General features: G+C 45.4%; 1 protein-coding gene across 2 annotated transcripts in view; it reads left to right on the top strand.

The window, feature by feature from the left end:
* Positions 1 to 18,548, top strand: part of FBH1 (F-box DNA helicase 1) — a 43,334-nt gene extending 24,786 nt beyond the window's left edge. For both annotated transcript variants that reach the window (XM_030819349.1, XM_003257605.4), the window contains 9 exons: positions 383 to 519; positions 3,291 to 3,390; positions 3,481 to 3,602; positions 5,652 to 5,727; positions 6,340 to 6,537; positions 7,388 to 7,513; positions 9,423 to 9,529; positions 17,407 to 17,538; positions 18,061 to 18,548. In XM_030819349.1, the coding sequence (XP_030675209.1) occupies positions 383 to 519; positions 3,291 to 3,390; positions 3,481 to 3,602; positions 5,652 to 5,727; positions 6,340 to 6,537; positions 7,388 to 7,513; positions 9,423 to 9,529; positions 17,407 to 17,538; positions 18,061 to 18,231 (1,169 nt within the window). In that variant the 3' untranslated portion in view covers positions 18,232 to 18,548. The remainder of the gene's footprint in view (positions 1 to 382; positions 520 to 3,290; positions 3,391 to 3,480; positions 3,603 to 5,651; positions 5,728 to 6,339; positions 6,538 to 7,387; positions 7,514 to 9,422; positions 9,530 to 17,406; positions 17,539 to 18,060) is intronic.
* Positions 18,549 to 20,066: the final 1,518 nt, after the last annotated feature.

Below are 20,066 nucleotides of genomic sequence, written 5' to 3'. Positions count from 1 at the left end.
AGAGGGAAAAGCTTGTGTTGTCTATTCCTCAAGTGGCTAAGGGAGAACAGACAGTGTTATCAGTCTGACTTTGTAGGTCAATTTTGAGTGCCATAATATTAGAGAAGACACTTTGCCTCATTTTAGATTTGACTGTGTTGTTTTCTTATATTCCAACAATTCATCCAGGGCAAAACATAATCTGCATTCCTAGCACCAGAAACTGTTTCTTTTGTCCATTAGAAAATGGCTACTTTTGATGGAGTGTGCCTGTCCTACGGGAAAAGGCGACCGTGAGGTCCAGTGTGCCCTGGCTTAGCTTCGTGGAAGTGTTTTTGTCCTTTTCTTTTTGCTGCCTGGGGTGGAGGTCAAGGTTTCTCACTTTTCCTCTCATTGGTTACAGCTATCATGAACATAGTTCTGTCTCAGCCATGTGGGAAAATCTTTGTAGGGGACCCGCACCAGCAGATCTATACCTTCCGGGGTGCGGTCAACGCCCTGTTCACAGTGCCCCACACCCACGTCTTCTATCTCACGCAGGTAAGCGCGCACTCTGCATGGGAGGCATTGCAGCTCTCTCCCAATGTCTTATGTGCCGGGCCCTGTGAAAGGTGGTATGCCAGGCTCACCAGATCTAGCAAATCCTTGCTTCTAAGCAGTGGTTCTCAAAGTGTAGTTCTCAGGGGTCTGCCAAGTCAGACTGTTTTCATAAGAGGTGTGTGCACAGCGGTCGTCTGAGTAAGAGCTGCTGCGGCTGAACTGTGAACCGATGGCTGCTGCCGCCTTGTACATTTGTACTTAGAACAGTTGTTAGACCAGTGCTGGTTGTTCAGACTTGTGTATTTGGCACTTTTTCAAAGACGAGTGAAACAAGCTGCAGCTTCAGGGAAAATAACTGACAGTGTTTGTTGTCAAAAATAACATCTTTGCTTTCAAATGAAATTAAAATTTTGGCAAACTCTCCCATAATGAACGTGACAACTCACAGTGTCCTTGATTATGCGAAAAGTTTATTATGCGCTCCTTCCTTTCCAATCACATGTCTGCGTGAGGTGGAATTTTCTTTATGTGTGTCAGCCAAGACAGTTTATCTCAGCAGACAATGCAGATGTGAACACAGGAAGCCAGCAGTCTTGTGTTATGCCAGGCATTAAAGAGATTTGCAAAAATGGAATATGGTGCCACTCTTCTTGCTGAATTTTTTTTTTGTTCTGGGAAATATATTTCAAAAAATACGTTCTTTATGTCGTCATATAAGAGGCTTTTGGCTGGGCACGGTGGCTCATGCCTGTAATCCCAGCATTTTCGGAGGCCAAGAAGGACAGATCACTTGAGGTCAGGAGTTCAACCTGGCCAACATGGTAAAACCCTGTCTCTACTAAAAATACAAAAATTAGCCAGGCCTGGTGGCTTCCGCCTGTAGTCTTAGCTACTCAAGAGGCTGAGGCAGGAGAATCACTTGAACCCAGGAAGTGGAGGTTGCAGTGAGCCGAGATTGCACCATTTTACTCCAGCCTTGGTGACAGAATGAGACTCTGTCTTTAAAAAATATAGTTTTTAATAGTTATTTTTAAATGAATTAAAATTTCTAATATGGTAAATATAGATAGATAGAGCTCACGTAAATAAAAGCTCTTTGGAGGCTTTTTAAGTGTGATTTTTAAGTGTGAAGCATCCTGAGACCAGAAGTTTGAGAACCACTGCTTTTAAGAAACTCATTTCTGATTAGAAGAGATGTCTCACTTGGATGGAAGTATCAACTGTGCTGTGTTTTGTGATGTTATTGAAAGTTCCGTAGACGCCTCTGTGACTCTTGCCTTGAGCTCCTGCCACTGTGGTGATTTAGGGTAGCGTCAGTGCAGAGGTGTTTTGTTCTTTTAATAGACAATATTTTTTTAAAACAGTTTCAGATTTACAGAAAAATTGAGAGGAGAGTTCCCATTTATCCTGTACTCAGTTTCCCATTACTAACATCTTATCGTCTTATATTAATGTGGAACACTTGTCACGATAATGAACCAACATTGATACATTATTATAGACTGAAGTCTATGGTTCATTTTCATTTCCTTAGTTTTGAAATAATGTCTTCTGCGACTTCAGGATCCCATCCAGGATCCCACATTACATGTAGCCATGTGTCATGAGGCTCTTCTTGGCTGTGACAGTTGCTCAGACTTTCCCTATTTCTGATGTGACCTTCACAGTTTCCAGAAATTCCAGTCAGCCATTTGTAGGCTGCCCCTGTGCTGGGATTTGTCTAATGTCTTTTCTCATGGTTAGGCTAGAGTCCTGGGTTCTGGGAGGAAGACCACAGAGGTGAAGTGCCATTTTCATCACATGCTGTCGAGGTGCATGCTGTCACCATGGCTCATGACTTGATGCTGACCTTGATCACCTGGCTGATGTAGTGTTTGTCAGGTTTCTTCACTGTAGAGTTCCTCTTTTTTTTCATCCTTTCCTTACTGGATGCTTTGGAAGGAAGCCCTATATGCAGTCCACACTCAAGGAGTAAGTGTTGGAGAATCTTCCTAAATGATTTGGAATTCTTCTGCAAAGGAGATTTGTTTTTTCTCTCCCGTCTATTTAAATATTCAATCATTTATCTATCTTAATATGAACTCATGGATATTTATGTTATAATTTCAGTTGTGGTTCACTCAGAGTAGTTTTATAGCAACAAAGTAGTGTTTGTTTAAAGTCTACTTTTCATTTGATTGCTACTGCTGTTCACCAAAGCACATGAAGTTGCGTGTGCATGGAAAAAGGCCGTACACACCCCGAGTGTAGGGAAGAATGATATCTTGCCAGCTAGAGGGGTGAAGGAAGCAGGGTCTTGGGCTGAGTTTTGAAGGTTAGGAAGTGACTTCGGTGGATGAAAGCCAGAAAACAGCGTGGGCTGAGGCAGAGCAGCACGGGCAGTGTGCAGGTGCTAGTGCTTCTGCCATGGCTGGTTGGTGCGGGGCAGTGGTTTTAAAGGTAGTGTGGAGAGGGATCTCAAAGGCAAGGGGAGAAGCCCTCCTTAACCTATCTTAATCTTTTGTGTGATTTAGACTTCACTAGATTTGATTTGGAGAAAAGGGTAGATTTGCTTGAAAGAAAAGTTTACTATTGGTGTTGAAAATAATGGAAAATAAAGACTGCTGAGTTGTGAAGGACCTTGAAAGTGAGCCTGTGAAGCTCGCTTTCCGTGCGGGGGGTCAGGAACAACTTGTAGGGTCTGGCCCGGCCAGGCTGTGGCGGCAGTGATGGAAATGCACGGACACACCACAGGGCGGGCTGCTGACTCCCTCTGTCTTGTTGTTTTCCAGAGTTTTCGGTTTGGTGTGGAAATAGCTTATGTGGGAGCTACTATCTTGGATGTTTGCAAGAGAGTCAGGAAAAAGACTTTGGTTGGAGGAAACCATCAGAGTAAGGCTTTTAGTTACTCTTCTCTTTTGTGTTACAAAAGTTTTCCTCTTTATTTCGATTTGCCATAGAGTTTGTGCTCTCTCCCTAAAGGTGGCATTAGAGGTGACGCAAAGGGGCAAGTGGCCTTGTTGTCCCGGACCAACGCCAACGTGTTTGATGAGGCCGTACGGGTGACGGAAGGGGAGGTCCCTTCAAGGATACATTTGATTGGGGTAAGAGTACATTTCTGTTGACCACTTCATGCACAGAAACGTTGTAGACAAACATACCCAATGGTAGTGTTCACCTTCCTTGGGATTATCATGCAAGAAAGCATTTGGGTTTTTGACTCTTCCCACAAGGCTGCACCATGACTGGTCTCTATCCCAGGCCATTCTGATTATGCCGGTGAAACATTCCCGGAAAGGCAGACACAAGAAGGGCTGGGGACCTTAGTTTCCACTCTTTAAACAATGAATGCCCTTCTTCCCTTGGCAATGCCAGTGAGGCCGCAGGTTACTGGAAGCTTTTCTGGTCGTATGTTGTCATTAGCGTGAGAACAGCTGAGCTGACAACACACGGAGTACACACCTGGGCTCTAGTTCTGACTGGTCACTAACCACGTGTGGCTTGGGGCAAGTCACAACTTCTGTGTGCCTCATTCTCTCCATCTCAGATAAAATAATGCCTTGCCTTACCTGTTTCACAGGGAGTTACAAGGATTCAGTGGCATGTTTACAGCATTTTTAACCCTGAAGCAAAGTTATATGACAAAAAGATATTCACTCATTCATTTATGGAAAGATTTTCAAGAGCCTACTATGCATTAGGCACTCAGTGAATATAGTAGTGAATCATAATCAAAAGTTGTTTTAAGTTTTTTGTTTATAAAGACTATATAACAATGGTATAGAAATTTTGGAACCAAAAAAAGAACACCTAATCCCAGTATTTCATATAATAATTCTCATTTTTGCCATTTTTGTCTTTGTCCTTATAGATGTGTATTTTTGCATAATTGCAATTATAGGATACATAGAAATGGATGCTGTTTTTCACTCAACACATAGGCATATTTTCTTTCATTACTACTTTAATGACCTTATAATATTTGGACCAGTAGATGTAACATAATTTAGCCATAGTCATTGTTGTAAGAGCAGTATTTTTGGAATATCATCCGTACTGGCATGATATAAAGTAAGTGGTTCTCTACACCTCTCTTAAATCCACTTACTACCTGTACCATGTGTCATTACAAGTGATCACACATCTGGTTGTGGGTTATAATGTCAACTGTGTTATTTTGCCCACTGTTTTATGTGAGTGTTTTACGTGTCCCTCCCTAAAAGATGACAAGCTCTTGGAGTGTGGGGCCCTGGTCGTGTCTGTCTTCTGTGTGGGGCCTGGTGCTGTGTGAGTGCCGGAGCCCAGCCAGTGCTCAGCAGATGCTTTTGGAAGATCTGGGCTAAACAGGGCACAGTCAGGCTGTCTCCTCCAGGAGCTGACCTGTTAAAATGTAGAATAATCTGGACCTAGAGACATTCCGTAGTTTCTTTTTTTTGAGACAGAGTCTTGCCCTGTCACCCAGGCTGGACTGCAATGGCATGATTTCAGTTTGCTGTAACCTCTGCCTCCCAGTTTGAGAGATTCTCGTGCCTCGGCCTCCTGACTAGCTGGGACTATAGGCGCCTGCCACCACACCTGGCTAATTTTTGTATTTTTGGTAGAGACGGGGTTTCACTATGTTGGCCAGGCTGGTCTTGAACTCCTGGCCTCAAGTGATCCACCACCTCAGCGTCCCAAAGTGCTGGGATTACAGGCGTGAGCCACCGCGCCCGGCCTGTAGTTCTTTTCTCACAAGAAACAGTGGTAAATGTGCATACCCAGCACTTTGTATTCAGGTGCCATTTGTATTCTTTGGAATTGTCTTATGTTCTTGGAAGGTGCTTAAATTGCCTTTTTATTGGTGAGAAAGCAGTGTGCAGCTGTAGGTCTTGCCCTTTTTAAAAGCGTAGGAAGAGTTTGAGGTAGCAGCCGTAACTTAGAATGTGGTCCCAGTGAGTGTTGAGGCCAAGTGGCAGCCTCGCGCTTTCTGCTTCATGAAGTTTCCTGCTTGCCGCCTGTGCTTTGGGTGTCACTCAAGATCCATTTCCAAGAAACCATCTCATTTCAAAACCCCATCCCTGCATTTGCTTTATTTTGTTTTGTTAAAGCAACAACAAACAAAACAAAACAAAAAACAAAAAAAAAACAAAAATCCCACCAAAAAACTTTTTCAGGGGATTAAATCATTTGGATTGGACAGAATCATTGATATTTGGATCCTTCTTCAGCCAGAGGAAGAACGGAGGAAACGTGAGTACCCGCCTGGCCTTGGTGCATTGGAAGGAAGCACCCAAGTGACAGGGACGAGAACGAAGCAGGCCCGGTCTGAGTCAGGGCCCCGTTTCCCTCCAGAGAAGGGCGGGCTAGTGTTGCTGTCTTCCCATGACGAGGGGGTGCCGTGGGCCTCCTGTTTTCATAGGTCCTGACAGATTTTTCCACGTCCTCCTCACAGGAGCCTCAGTCTGTTTCCAGCGCTGGTCCCATACACTGTCTCCCCTGCATCTTTCTGTCTGCCTGGGCCGCTTTATACGTTGATACTTCCACGTGGGCCCCAAGTGATAGCATCGAGCATTTCCTTAGCGCTTTTCTTCTCCTGTTGACTGCGCTATTTCAAATCCCTGTGAAGTAGGTGAGGATCTTGAGCCTAGGGCTTTGTTCCTCAGTCGGAGACGGAGAGGCTACCACACTGCACTGACTTGCCCAGGGACACACAGCGAGTTAGTGATGCAGTCAGGCCTGGAGCCCGGGTCTCCCCACTTGAAGACCATCCGCTCTTGCGCGGCTGCTTAGGAACGTGCAGCACCTGCCACCATCTGTTAGTGGAGCTTGTGTCACCTTAATTTGTGTGTATATTCTTCTTAGAAAACCTCATCATTAAAGACAAATTTATCAGAAGATGGGTGCACAAAGAAGGCTTTAGTGGCTTCAAGAGGTATGTGACCGCTGCCGAGGACAAGGAGCTTGAAGCCAAGATCGCAGTTGTTGAAAAGTATAACATCAGGATTCCAGAGCTGGTGCAAAGGATAGAAAAATGCCATATAGAAGATTTGGACTTTGCAGGTAAGGGAGGCAGTTGGTTTTTACCTTCCCCCTAAGAGGAGGAACAGATGGTCTTCTGCTGTTCTTTTTTTTTTTTTTTTTTTTTTGAGACAGTATTGCTCTGTCGCCCAGTCTGGAGTGCAGTGGCATGATCTTGGCTCACTGCAATGCCCACCTCCTGGGTTCAAGCAGTTCCCCTGCCTCAGCCTTGTGAGTAGCTGGGACTATAGGCCCCACCACCACGCCCGGCTAGTTTGTGTATTTTTAGTAGAGATGGAGTCTCGCCATGTTGGCCAGGCTGGTCTCGAACTCCCGCCCTCAGGTAATCCGCCCACCTCGACCTCCCGAAGCGCTAGAATTACAGGCATGAGCCACCGTGCCCGGCCTCTTCTGCTGTTTCTTCCCTGTGTGAAATATCTTTGAGCAAGGATGGCTTTATCGCTTAAGGGAAAGGGGAGCAGGGTCCTGGTTCTTCCTCAGGGGCCCTTTATTTCTGTTCTACTTTCAAGCCCATATAATGGGATTTTCTAGTCCCAGCTCTGCCACGTGTAATGTCAGGCAAGCCGTGCAGCCCTCTTCTGGGCTCTGTCCCTTCATGTGTCAGATGCAGAGGGTGGGTAGAGCCACTCTGTCCTCTGGGATGTGATTCCAAGAGGCACTATCTCTCCTGCAACTAATTTTCGACTTTTCCCCTCGTCTTTTTCTTTTTTCTGTTCCCGACAGTTGTTTCCTCTTTCCCCCTTTTCCCACAAAACTGCACTGAGGCAAGAAATGTTCGAGTTCAGAGTCAAGTGGGAAGCATGTATGTTTTTGTCATCTTGTTTCTTTCTCCTTGGAGCCCCATCTAACGTGTGCTATGTTTTTATCCTAGAGTACATTCTGGGCACAGTGCACAAAGCCAAAGGCCTGGAGTTTGACACTGTGCATGTTTTGGATGATTTTGTGAAAGTGCCTTGTGCCCGGCATAACCTGCCCCAGCTTCCCCACTTCAGAGTTGGTAAGAGGCGGCTGGGTAGTGTCAGGTGCTGTTGTAGTGAGTGGTGACTGGAATGCTTCCTTTGCACTGCCTTGTTGTTTGTTGGATGGTGTGGCCTCCTGGTAGGGCACTTCTGGAAAAACTAAACCACAAAACACCTCCTAGTCCTAAACTTTTGATTCTTATACTGTGGTTTTCTAAAAAACAAAACTTCCCCAAGGTGCCCCCCTCTGGGGGCTGCGTGTGGGATGATGGTGTTTGTGGTGGCCCTGTGAGCCCTGCACTGCCCTCAGCTCCAGGTTTTCACCATCAGACTGAGTCTCCAGCCTCATGAAAGCTTTAAAAGATAGTTTACTTGCTTACCATGGCATTTTTTCCTTTAATTAATTCCTCTTCATTTTATTAAAGAGAGAAGAAAATCACAAAAGGAGAAATAGTAAGCATTCTTTATCATTTGTCTGTTTTTTTTTTTTTTGGTACAGACAGGGGTCTCACTACGTTGCTCAGGCTGGTCTCAAAGTCCTAGGCTCAAGCGATCCTCCCACCGCAGCCTCCCAAAGCGTTGGGATTGCAGGCGTCAGCCACCACAGACGTTTGTCTGCTTTGTTGTTGTTGTTGTTGTTATTATTATTATTATTTTGAGATGGAGTCTCACTCTGTCACCCAGGCTGGAGTGCAGTGGCACGATCTCGGCTCACTGCAATCACCACCTCCCAGGTTCAAGCGATTCTCCTGCCTCAGAGTAGCTGGGACTACAGGCGCCCGCCACCATGCCCGGCTAATTTTTGTATTTTTAGTAGAGACGGGGTTTCGCCATGTTGGCCAGGCTGGTCTAGAACTCCTGACTTCAGGTGATCTACCTGCCTTGGCCTCCCAAAGTGCTGGGATTATAGGTGTGAGCCACCATGCCTGGCCTTGTCTGCTTTGAAATAAATTTGTACTCAAGGCTGCTTTGTAATAAATTTGTACTCTAAGCATCAGTGCTATTGCTTTGGTTTTAAATCTTAGAATAAAACCGTTTGAAATTTCTGTACAAACAAACAAAGCTGTCTGTTAACTGTGGACTGGAAATTTGTGGCCTAGCACACATTGGCGTGCTGAAAATGGAAACCACAGAATTTGTGACCGTTGACACATTGGCAAACATAGAACATGGTTTAGAGTGGAGAGAGGAAGGGAGGCAGCCATGGACAAGTTTACTATAGTACCACCTTTCCCCCGCTTCTGGTTTACATGTTTACAAATGTAATTTTTTTGGGAGACATGTAATTTACATGCCACACAACCCACCCATCCGAAGTGTACAATTCAGCAGCTTTTTGCACGCCCTCGGTTCTGCTGCTCTTTGTTGAGTTCCTGCCATTGTGTAGTGAATCGAGATGGGAGATGAGAGGTGCGGTTGAGCAGCACAGACACACAGCACACAGCACACCTGTGTGTCTTCCTTGTTGTCCTTTGACAGTGTCAGGACTCTGGCAGTCCAGAGACAGTGTAAGGAAATGGAAAGAGATGAGCAGACTTGGTCCTGCTCCCAGGCCCTTGATTAGCCATGGCCTTGTTTGTAGGAGTGACTTAACCTGTCTAAGCCTTGGTTTCCCCGTCTGTCTCACGGGCTTGTTGTGGGAACTGGCATAATGACTGTAAACAGCCATCTGTCACATCGCGGGTGTCAAATAACCAATTAACACATTCCCAGGATTTACGTAGTAGGACTAAATAAAACCCAGTATTTTGTGCCACTAGTCTGCTAGGATTTGGTTTGTTTTTGGAACTGGCATTTGTAGGAAAATTTTGTATTTACAGCCAACAAATGTTGAGTGGTTTTCTGCGGGGAATGGGTGGGGGCTAGTAAACATTTAGATGAGACATAAGGTTTTGTAAGCTTTTGTAAGGCTTTTTAGTTGATTTTTTTCCCCTTTACTTTGTTTAGAGTCATTTTCTGAGGATGAATGGAATTTACTGTATGTTGCAGTAACTCGAGCCAAGAAGCGTCTCATCATGACCAAATCATTGGAAAACATTTTGACTTTGGCTGGGGTAAGCGGAACGGGCAGCATGAGCTAACTTGATGCCATTGAATGTTATTTAGTCTGCATGAGGGGCTGACCTGGAGCCTTCAGAGGCCTTCGGATCAAGATCCTGGGTTGGAAGAGAAACGCTGCTTGAACGTGCAAAGGCCGATGACCAGTATAAGAAGTGTTCTAACCAAGGAAACAAAAATGTGGTTCTTTTCTAAGTCATTTCCTAATTCAGTTTAAAAAGCTCTGTTTAAGATACCAGCAGTGGGCCAGGCACGGTGGCTCACGCCTGTAATCCCAGCACTTTGGGAGGCTGAGGTGGGAGGATCACTTGAGGTCACAGGTTTGAGACCAGCCTGGCCAACATGGTGAAAACCCATCTCTACTAAAAATACATAAATTAGCCAGGCGTGGTGCATGCATCTGTAATTCCAGCCACTCAGGAGGCTGAGGCAGGAGAATCACTTGATCCTGGGAGGTGGAGGTTGCAATGAGCCAAGATGGCGCCACTGCATTCTAACCTGGGTGACAGAGTGAGACTCCATCTCAAAAAAAAAAAAAAAGATACCAGCAGTGGTCATGTATTTCTTAATTTCTCCTTTATTCAATTAGTTCTTTTTTTTTTTTTTTTTGGAGACAGGATCTTACTGTGTCACCCAGGCTGGAGTGCAGTGGCACAGTCATCACTCACTGTAACCTGGAACTCCTGGGCTCAAGCGATTATCTTACCTCAGCCTCCTGAGTAACTGGGACTACAGGTGCATGCCACCACACCGGACTAGTTTTTAATTTTTTTCTAGAGACGGGGGTCTTGCTATATTGCCCAGGCTGGTCTCGAACTCCTGGCTGAAGTGATACTCCTGCCTCAGCCTCCCAAAGTGCTGGAGTTACAGGTGTGAGCCACCTTACTTTGCCCCATTCTCAATGTTCATAGGGAAAAATGCCAGGAAGATTTTGTGCACCCAGCCTTCCTCCCTCTCACTCTTTAGTCCCTTTGAAATGGCGTTTGAAAAGTAGACTTTCCAGAAGAACACATCCTTGCCGGGGAGAGTAAGTGTTCAGGCACCTGGCCTTCGTCACAGACATGTGGAAAAGTGAGCTGGTCAGCACGCACTTTACCCTTCCCACAAACCATCTTCTCACACTCTACTTATTTTTATCTTTTTCTGCCTAAACAGCTGGAGTATAAACCATTTAGTCTTTTCAACCCTGTCATAAACTAGAACAGAAATTTGAGCTGATAGTTACTACTTAGTCCATCTTTCCCTGAACCCAGGATATTTAAGCCTGAAACCTAAAACTTAAGTGTAAAAGTTAATATAAATACTCTTTCTTGCTTAGCTGTCTCCAGAACAAAGATTGTGTGTAGCAGGATGGTTTATTCTCAGTGCCATGTTGCCTCCTCTCGTGGGGTGAGCCGCGCCGTGCTGCCTTATGTGCTCTGGGGTTGAACCACAGGGTGCAGGCAGGGTGGGTGGTCACCACTTTTGAGGAAATGATATTCAACTCTCAGAGGTGTTAAGTGCAGTAGAACCCTGATGCTCATAATGGAATATTTATCGAGGGCCTAACACTTGCCAAGCACCTTTCTGGGTACTGGGGCCTAACAGTGGGCAGGGAAATTCCTGCCCTCATAGAGCCCATCCAGGCGAGGAGATGGACAAGAAAGTGAACGAATAGGACTTCTCTTCACATTTTTGAGGAAGATAATATCAAAACTTAAAAGAGAGAAGCTTTGCAAATAAATACTCTACATGACTCATCACAGGGCAAAACTTCTTGCATAAAACTGATTAGCTTGCATGTTTATCACATTTTTCATGTCTCCTTTGTCATTTTTCCTCCAGGCCTCTCTTAGGTAGGCTGACTTGGCCATAAGAATGTTTCCAGAATTTGAAATCTGATGCATTTTTCCCAAAACAACTTTTCACCTGGGCTTCACCGAATGCAACAGCTTAAATGTCAGAACTTAGAACTGAAGCCCTTTTTCTTTGGTTGCATCTTTAGTCACTAAAGCACTTGGATCGTCTGTAGACTTTTTCTGTAAAGGGCCAGGTAGTAAAGATTTCAGGCTCTGCAAGTCACATGATCTCTGTTGCAGCTACCCAGCCGCACTGCTGTAGTGCAAGAGCCCCTGTTGACAGTACATTAGCGAACAAGTGTGGCTGTGTTCCAGTAAAGTTGATTCACAAAAATGGGCATTGTCTGGATGTGGCCCATGTGTAGTTTGCTGACCTCTGGTTTAAAGAAAAGTGTGACTTTAAAAAATCTCTAAACCAGTACCCCCAGGAGTTAAGCAGAATAAATCATTATGTACAAATAGTCTCTACCTATACAAACATTTTTGTATAAACTTTGGTTTATAAGTACTTTTTTAGACCCTCCAGTATGGTTTTCTCATGGAAGTCGTGTTACAGAAGTGGTTAGGCCTGCAACAAAACCACATTGTCAATTGGTAGAACTGTGTGGGATATTACAGAGCAGTGATGTCATCTCACAACATGGGCTACACAGGACTTTTCGTTTTTGCTTATGAAAATTTTGAGACATTAAAAAGTAAAGAAAGCAACACACTGAACACTCATATACAAATCATACCTATATGTACACATCTCCAAAAAATAGGTACTTTTTTTTCCCATAACTACCATGCCATTTTCGTATTTTACAAATGTTATAATATGTGGCCTCTACTACCCGATCCATAATTATACTTTTATGATTGTCTCAGAAATGCTTTTTTACAGTTGATTTGTTCAAGTCAGAGTCCAAACCAACATTTGGTTGCTTGTCTCTTAAGTTAGATAGAGAGCTATACGGGACTCCCTCCCTGCTTTTCCCATGCTCTTGTCTCATTTCTTAAACTGGGTCATTCGTCCTACAGAGCGTCCCCATTCTTGGTTTGCTTCCCGGTGTGGTTGTGTAACTTGTTCTGCCATTACCTGTCCTGGCTTTCCAGTAACTGGAAGTTAGCCGTAGAGGCTTGATTAGATTCCAGCCTGAGTCTTGGCAGGCGTGCCCCATGGGAGGCCGGAGAGGGCTTCGTGCTTTGCCTTGTCACATAAGGAGGCTCACAGGAGCAGGTTAGTTTTTCCCTGTTAGTGATGCTGATTGCTTATCTTTTGAAGAGGCACAGCTGGGAAATGTGTATTTTTGAAAAAAAAGAAAAAAAACCCGTGGTTCATACTGATAATCCCAATCCCAGTTTTTAAACTTTATTTTGAAGAGACAGGGTCTCACTCTGTTGCCCAGGCTTTAGTGCAGTGGCACGATCATGGCTCACTGCAGCCTCAACCTCCTGGGCTTAGGCACAGTCCTCCCACCTCAGCCTCCCAAGTAGCTGGGAACACGCATGCACCATCACACTTGGCTGTTTTTTTGTGTGTGTGTTTTTTTGTTTTTTGTTTTTTGTACAGACAGGGTCTCACTATGTTGCCCAGGCTGGTCTTGAACTCCTGGGCTTCAGTGATCCTCCCACCTCAGCCTCCCAAAGTTCTGGGATTATAGGTGTGACACCAGGCAAATTTCAACATTTTGTTGTTAAATATAACACAAATATATAAAACAGCATATAGCAGTTTAAAATGATGATGCTGTGAGCATCCACCAGATTAGAAGATGGGATCTGCCAGCCATCACGGAGCTGTCCTGGTGGCCCCTGGCCATCGTAGCACCCTCCCTCCTTTCTGAGGGTAGCTGCCATCTCAACAGATACGCACTACCTTGCTTTGTTGCACAACTGCACCTTTTTTTTTTTAAACCTATCCACTACCATCAGTGAGTGCTGAAAAGTGATACTTTTTACACATGTTCTGTTCATTCTCCTGGGTTTCAAAAGCTGCAGTGTATCTGCATTGTCAGAGGCTTTAGCCCTTCACACGTTCAGCCCTCATAAATTGTGTTCCATAATCTAATTCACTTTTAACACGAAAGGAATTTTACTTCTTTTCTCACACTTGAATCTTTTCTCATACACTGAAATCTTGGTTCCTAACAGTATTTATTACTTGTTGATACTATTCTATGTATTTAAAAATAATATTCAAAATAATGCCAGTATTAATGGAATACTGACTGGACTTGAATATTTCCTGACAGCTCCATTTCTCCATGAATGATGTATTTATTAGTCAAAATATCATGTTCTGAAGACATTTAAAGACCTTTTTGCTTTTGTGGTTTTATTACCAACTTAATTTGCAGTTAGACATGTAGTTTATTCATAATACCTACAGGGATTGCTTTGCTTCTTTTTGATTTAATGATCTTTTTTGATGTGTACGGCCTGTTAATGTTTTCAAAGTCAAAACCTTGCGCCTGGGCACGGTGGCTCACCCCTGTAATCCCAGCACTCTGTGGGGCTGAGGCAGGCAGATCACTTGAAGTCAGGAGTTAGAGATCAGCCTGGCCAACATGGTGAAACCCTGTCTCTGCCAAAAAATACAGAAAAATTAGCTAGTCGTGGTGGTGCATACCTGTAGCCCCAGCTACTTAGGAGGCTGAGGTGGGAGAATCACTTGAACCCAGGAGGCAGAGATTGCAGTGAGTTCAGATTATGCCACTGCACTCCAGCCTGGGTGACAGAGTGAGACCCTGTCTCAAAAAAAAAAGGTCAAAACTTTGTGATAAAGAGAAGTCTCATTACCTCCCTGTTCACTTCAGACTGTTCTCTGCCTCCACCATTGGTAGTTATTTTAAACAATTAGCAATTAATCCTTCAGTATTTCTTTATGCAAGTATTAGCAAATTCGTAGGTATTTTCATATTCTCCTTTTCCACAAAAGGTAGCATTTCAGACACACTGTTGTGTACTTTGTCACTTAGAAGCCATGGGAATCACTCTTTTATTTATTTTTTACTCTTTTATTTTTTGGCCTTTTATTCTTTTATTTGTTGTCCTACCCAAATCAGGAAATCCCTCTTTATCAGCTCACAGAGCTCTCTCGCCCCTTGGTCAGCGCGTAGTGTTCTGTGTTGACGCACCGTGATTTATGCCGTCCTCGCTCCTGGACATGGTCACTTCCAGCCTTTTGCTTTCATTAATAATGCCTCATTGCACAATCTTATGCACAGGGCATTTCTGTTTTTGCCAGTGCATCTTCAGCATGCATTTCTAGAAGTGGAATTGCTGGGTAAAGATAAATGCAAGTGTGACTTTTCTGTTGTTGTTTTGTTTTTGTTTTGTTTTTGTTTTTTGAGACAAGGCCTGACTCTGTCACCCAGGCTGGAATATGGTGGCACAATCTTGGCTCACTGCAACCTCTGCCTCCCAGGCTCAAGCCATCCTCCCACCTCAGCCTCCCGAGCAGCTGGGACTACAGGTGTGTGCCACCACACCTGGCTAATTCTGTATTTTTTGTAGAGATGGGGTTTTGCCTGTTGCCCAGGCTGGTCTCAAACTCATGAGCTCAAGTGATCCGCCCTGCCTCGGCCTCCCAAAGTGCTAGGATTACAGGCATGAGCCACTGCACCTGGCCAAGTGTGACTTTTCTAGATGCTGCCAATTTTTTCATGGAGATTGTTATCACTTTAGAGTCCCACCAGTTGTATGCATAAGAGTGAAATAGGCCCGGCGCAGTAGCCCACACCTGTAATCCCAGTACTTTGGGAGGCCTAGGAGGGTGGATCACTTGATGTCAGGAGTTCAAGACCAGCCTGGCCAACATAGTGAAACCCTGTCTCTACTAAAAATACAAAAATTAGCTGGGCGTAGTGGCGTATGCCTGTAATCCCAGCTACTCAGGAGGCTGAGGCAGGAGAATCACTTGAATCTGGGAGGCAGAGGTTGCAGTAGGCTGAAATCATGCCACTGCACTCCAGTCTGGGCAACAAAGTGAGACTCTGTCTCAAAAACAAACAAACAAACAAACAAAAAAAAAGTGAAATAGACTTTTTAAAGCTAACTGGAAGGTTGTCATTTGGTTGCTGTGTGCATTTTGTTTTCCCCATAGAAGAAAAGAATACAGAATCTAGAGAAATACTTCCCCATTACTGAGACTGGGCTGGGCTGTCTGCCCTCAGGGGTCCTGCGAGTAAGTCCCAGAAAAACTGCCTATTTGTGGGAACAAATTTTTTAAGGCTGTAAGACCTTGTGAGAGGTGGAGGCACTCTGTTGTTTTTTTTTAAAAAAAAAAAAAAAAAACGGTCTCACTCTGTCGCCCAGGCTGGAGGGCAGTGGCGTGATCTTGGCTTACTGCACCCTCCACCTCCTGGGTTCAAGCTGTTCTCCTGTCTCAGCCTTCCAAGTAGCTGGTAGTACAGGTGTGCACCACCAGACCTGGCTAATTTTTATATTTTTGATAGAGACGGGATTTCGCCATATTGCCCAGGCTGGTCTCAAACTCCTGGGCTCAAGCGATCCTCCCACCTCGGTCTCCCAAAGTGCTGGGACTACAGGTGTGACCCCCACCCCTTAAATTTATATAAATAAAAACAGTTAATCTAGTGGGTTATGAGAGGCTTAAAAAGAGTGACATGGCTTAAAATCCAAAGAAATCAGAACACTGCATGTTAGGTTAAATCATGTTTTGTGAAACTTTTCTTCCATATGTGTGTTTCTTACATATGTGCGTATGTGTGTATAGCATTATAATGGTAATGGCATCAAAAACGGTTTGAGAGTCCAGCCCTGGAGAAACTTCTGGAGTGGACAGGGAGTCAGGTACAAGGATGTTCATTGCTGCATTGCGGGAAATAGTTTGGAAACAACCGAGTAACCACAGCAAGGGAATGGGGAAATAAAATACAAGAGAGTGCTCTGACTGAGTCCTCTACGGCATTTTAGAAAAACTAGGTGAGGTGGAAGCCAGAAGTGTAACATTCATCTAAATAGACACCTATAAAAAGAGACCTGTGTCCTTGGACACATGTGTAAACAAGAAGCTATTTCACAGTGGGTTGGAGGGACCTCGCCAGGTTCATGGTCCTGGCTGTCTCTGGGGAAGGAAATTGAGATGACAGTCGAAGGGACTTCAGCAAAATCTGTGACTTCAGACAGGATTTCACCTCGTCAGCTGTTAGTACTTGTTGGCCGTAACTTGAGTGTTTGCATGGTGGTTTTCTGTTCTTTTTCATAGCTGGTAGGCAGGCCCTCTAAGAGAAAAGACCAAATAATCAAAATGTAGGACACAGATTGTAGAATAATTAGATCAATAGCCAGTCATAATCCAGAAGATACGAAACCATCCTTTCCTGGGCAGCAGATGTGTGCGGTCCTGCTGCGGATCAGTCGGTGATGAGCTCCACGGGGCAGCAGCGAATCTGACAGTGCCCTGTCCTTGCGGTGTTTCCAGCCTGGGAGGTCACCAGCGCTTCCTCTGGGTGTTCCGTGCGTGCCAGGCATGAGTGCTTTGCATGCATTGAGGGGTTTCTTCTCCTCAGCAGCCACCTGAAGCAGGCACCATGCCATCTGCATTTATGGATAAAGACACAGGCTTAGCGAGGCTGTCATTTGCTCACTAGCACAGCCAGCATCACAGGACGGTGGAAATATGCAGGGATGTTTGGGGCAAGTTTTCTTCGTGTCCTCTGTGTTGCCTACCTGGCTTGTAATGTGAATACACAAATAATTTTCTAAAGATTGAGCTGGGGATACCTTAGCATAAAATAAAATCCAGAAATATTCTGGAAATGTCATTACAGGCAATAGTTTTGCATGTTTATCCGTTAAATATTTACATATTTAAAAAGCAATTGGACTGTCAGTTGGACTGTCGATAGCTTTGGAGGCAGGGAAAAGTTAGAGAAACGAAGGGAGAAGGGGGCAGTCGGTGTTTTTCTCTTTCTGGGACTTACAGTGCATCTAAAGGGTTCTCACAGAGCCGCAGCTGTCAGTGTTTCCAGTAGACCCTAGCGGAGGTGTCGCCATGACTCTCTTTCTCGCTCTTTCCTTCTCAGGAGTACTTCTTGCAAGCAGAGCTGACAAGCAACGTCTTAAAAACAGGCGTGGTGCGCTGCTGCGTGGGACAGTGCAACAATGCCATCCCTGTTGACACCGTCCTCACCATGAAGAAGCTGCCCATCACCTATGTACGTCTGCTGTCTGTGGAACTTAATTCAGCCACTTGTGTTTTTTGCTTATGAGCTCTGTGCTTATCTGGGTTGTAGGTGAGGAGATAAGAGAGAGCTGTGTGATCTTTTATTAGGGGCTTTTCATATGAGAGGCACAAGAGGTGTGTGGTCTGCCCCAGGGTCAGAGGTCAGGGCACGTGATGCTGCCTGGCTGTGCTGAAGCCGTAGGTCTGGGAGGCTGGGTTGTGACACACGCTTAGAGGGAGAGCTGTTCCCTGGGGTCCCAGTGCAGCTTTTCTTGGTTCTTTATCTTGACTGGATAAATGGCTGTTTCTGAGCTCAGGGAATTTGGGGGTGTTGAGGCCACTTAGTTGGTGGTGCTGTGGGAGGTGTTACTCTGAGAATGTGCACCCCTCTGAAAACATCAGAATCCAAATGCGTTGTCCCTGGGCAGCTGTGATGATAGCTCCACGCTTTTTGCTGGAAAATCCATGTTCTTTGGTTGTTCCCTTTAGCTCTCTTTCTTGTCCATCACCACAGAGCAACAGGAAGGAAAACAAGGGGGGCTACCTCTGCCACTCCTGTGCGGAGCAGCGCATCGGGCCCCTGGCGTTCCTGACAGCCTCCCCGGAGCAGGTGCGTGCCATGGAGCGCACTGTGGAGAACATCGTGCTGCCCCGGCACGAGGCCCTGCTCTTCCTCGTCTTCTGAGGACAAGGCGCACGTTCTCCACGGTGCAGAGCAGCTTGCTGAGGACCCCGCGTGAAGAAAGCCAGCGATGGGGGCTTCCGCTCCCTAGACTCTGGGTTCACCCACAGCACTTTCTGAGGAAGAGGACACCAGCCCAAGCTGGACATGCCATTTCTCCGCTCCCTACAGACAGCCAGTCTCCACTTGCCTCCCCTCCGGACGTATCTGGTCGGGGAAGTGGGGGATGTTCTTTTGATAAAAAAAAAAAAAAAATACCATTTTATGTATTTAAACTTTTATTACAAGATTTCAATTAAACAGGCACCATAGCACTGGCATACTGCTGTGTGATGTCTGTGTGAGCACTGTCATTCTGAAGCTTCTGTTTTTCCAGCTTACTCTTTCCTACAGCACTGTCACTGTTCACATGACACAGGAAGCAGAGTATGAGACGTGATGTCTTGGGTGGGAATTGAGGCATCAAAAATGAGACTTTGGCCGGGAGCAGTGGCTCATGCCTGTAACCCCAGCACTGAATCCAGCCAAGGCAGGAGGACTGCTGGAGCCCAAGGTTGAGGCTGTGAGCCGTGGTCACCTTACAGCTCACTGTACTCCAGCCTGGGTGACAGAGCGGGACCCTGTCTCAATAATAATAATAATAATAATAATGTTTTAAGGAAGTCAGATAAATTACAAGGCTAACAGGATCATAACCTCAGCAAGAAATGTCCCCAGATGGGCTGGACCACAGCACCTGTGGGGCCTGGTGAGGAGGGAATGGATGCGAGGATCAGTGGTTCTCAAAGTGTGGTTCCAGCAGGCAGCGGCAACATCACCTGGGAACTTGTTAGAAATAAAAATGTCCAGTCCCCACACCAGGCCTACAGGATCAGAAACGCCAGGGCTGAGGCCCAGCTGTTGGTACATAACAAGCCTGACAAGTGGTGCTCATGCATGCTAAGTTTGGAAACTTCTGCTCTTGATGTGTAGAAGGTAGAATCGGTCAGATTTCTGGAGTACTGGGATCATGATAGGGACACTCAGTGGTAGAGGTCGTCTTCATGGAGACAGGGAAAATGGGAACTATAGCAGGTTTGTGTAAACGCAGTGATGAGTTTGGTTTTCAGCATGTTGAGTGGAACCGTCTAGGAGGCTGTTGGGTGAACACATCTGTCCTGCAGCAAAGGGCCTGGCTGGACCTGGGGACTTTAGAGTTGTCGGTGTGTAGGTGGTGGTGCAGTTTGAAGGGTTTCACTGAGTTAATCCGGGAGAGTATAGAGAATGAGAAGAGCAGAGGGCCGAGAAGCAAAGCCGGTGGACACGAGGCTTGGGGTGAAGAGAGGAAGAAGGTTTAAGAAGAGCGACGGCTGATCCAGAGGAGCCTCGTGATGGAGCACCACTGAGCTCCAGAGAGGAGGGAGTTCAGGAAAAGGGGATCTTCAGCATACAGTGCAGGAAAGAGACCTAATAAACAAGAGTGGGCAGGTGTTTAACCGGCACTGTCGAGGTCAGTTGACATTAGCTGATCAGTTTCAGTTAGGTGAGAAGTCAACCGCTGTGGCCTAAAATATGAGTGAAAAATTTGAGGGCTAAGATGTATGTGTTCATTTATGGTTTCTTTCTGAAACCATACTATAAGGGCAGTAAAAGGTTATGTGTGTGTGTTCTAACCCTTAAGGGCAAAGACAACAGGAAGGAGGCAGCAGCAACCCTGGAGGCATCAGGATCATCAAATGATCTTCAGATAAAGATCACCCTGCCCCTAAGATGAAGGCTAGAGGTCAAACCGAAGAATCAACTTGGAGCAAACTGTGTACAGGGAGGAGCAAACTGTGTACAGGGAGAAGAAAACATCT

The sequence above is a fragment of the Nomascus leucogenys genome, chromosome 9 (genome assembly GCF_006542625.1).
Source record: "Nomascus leucogenys isolate Asia chromosome 9, Asia_NLE_v1, whole genome shotgun sequence".
Lineage (NCBI taxonomy): Eukaryota > Metazoa > Chordata > Mammalia > Primates > Hylobatidae > Nomascus > Nomascus leucogenys.
Note: the sequence above shows the minus strand (reverse complement) of the source record. Positions and strands in the feature narration are given on the sequence as shown.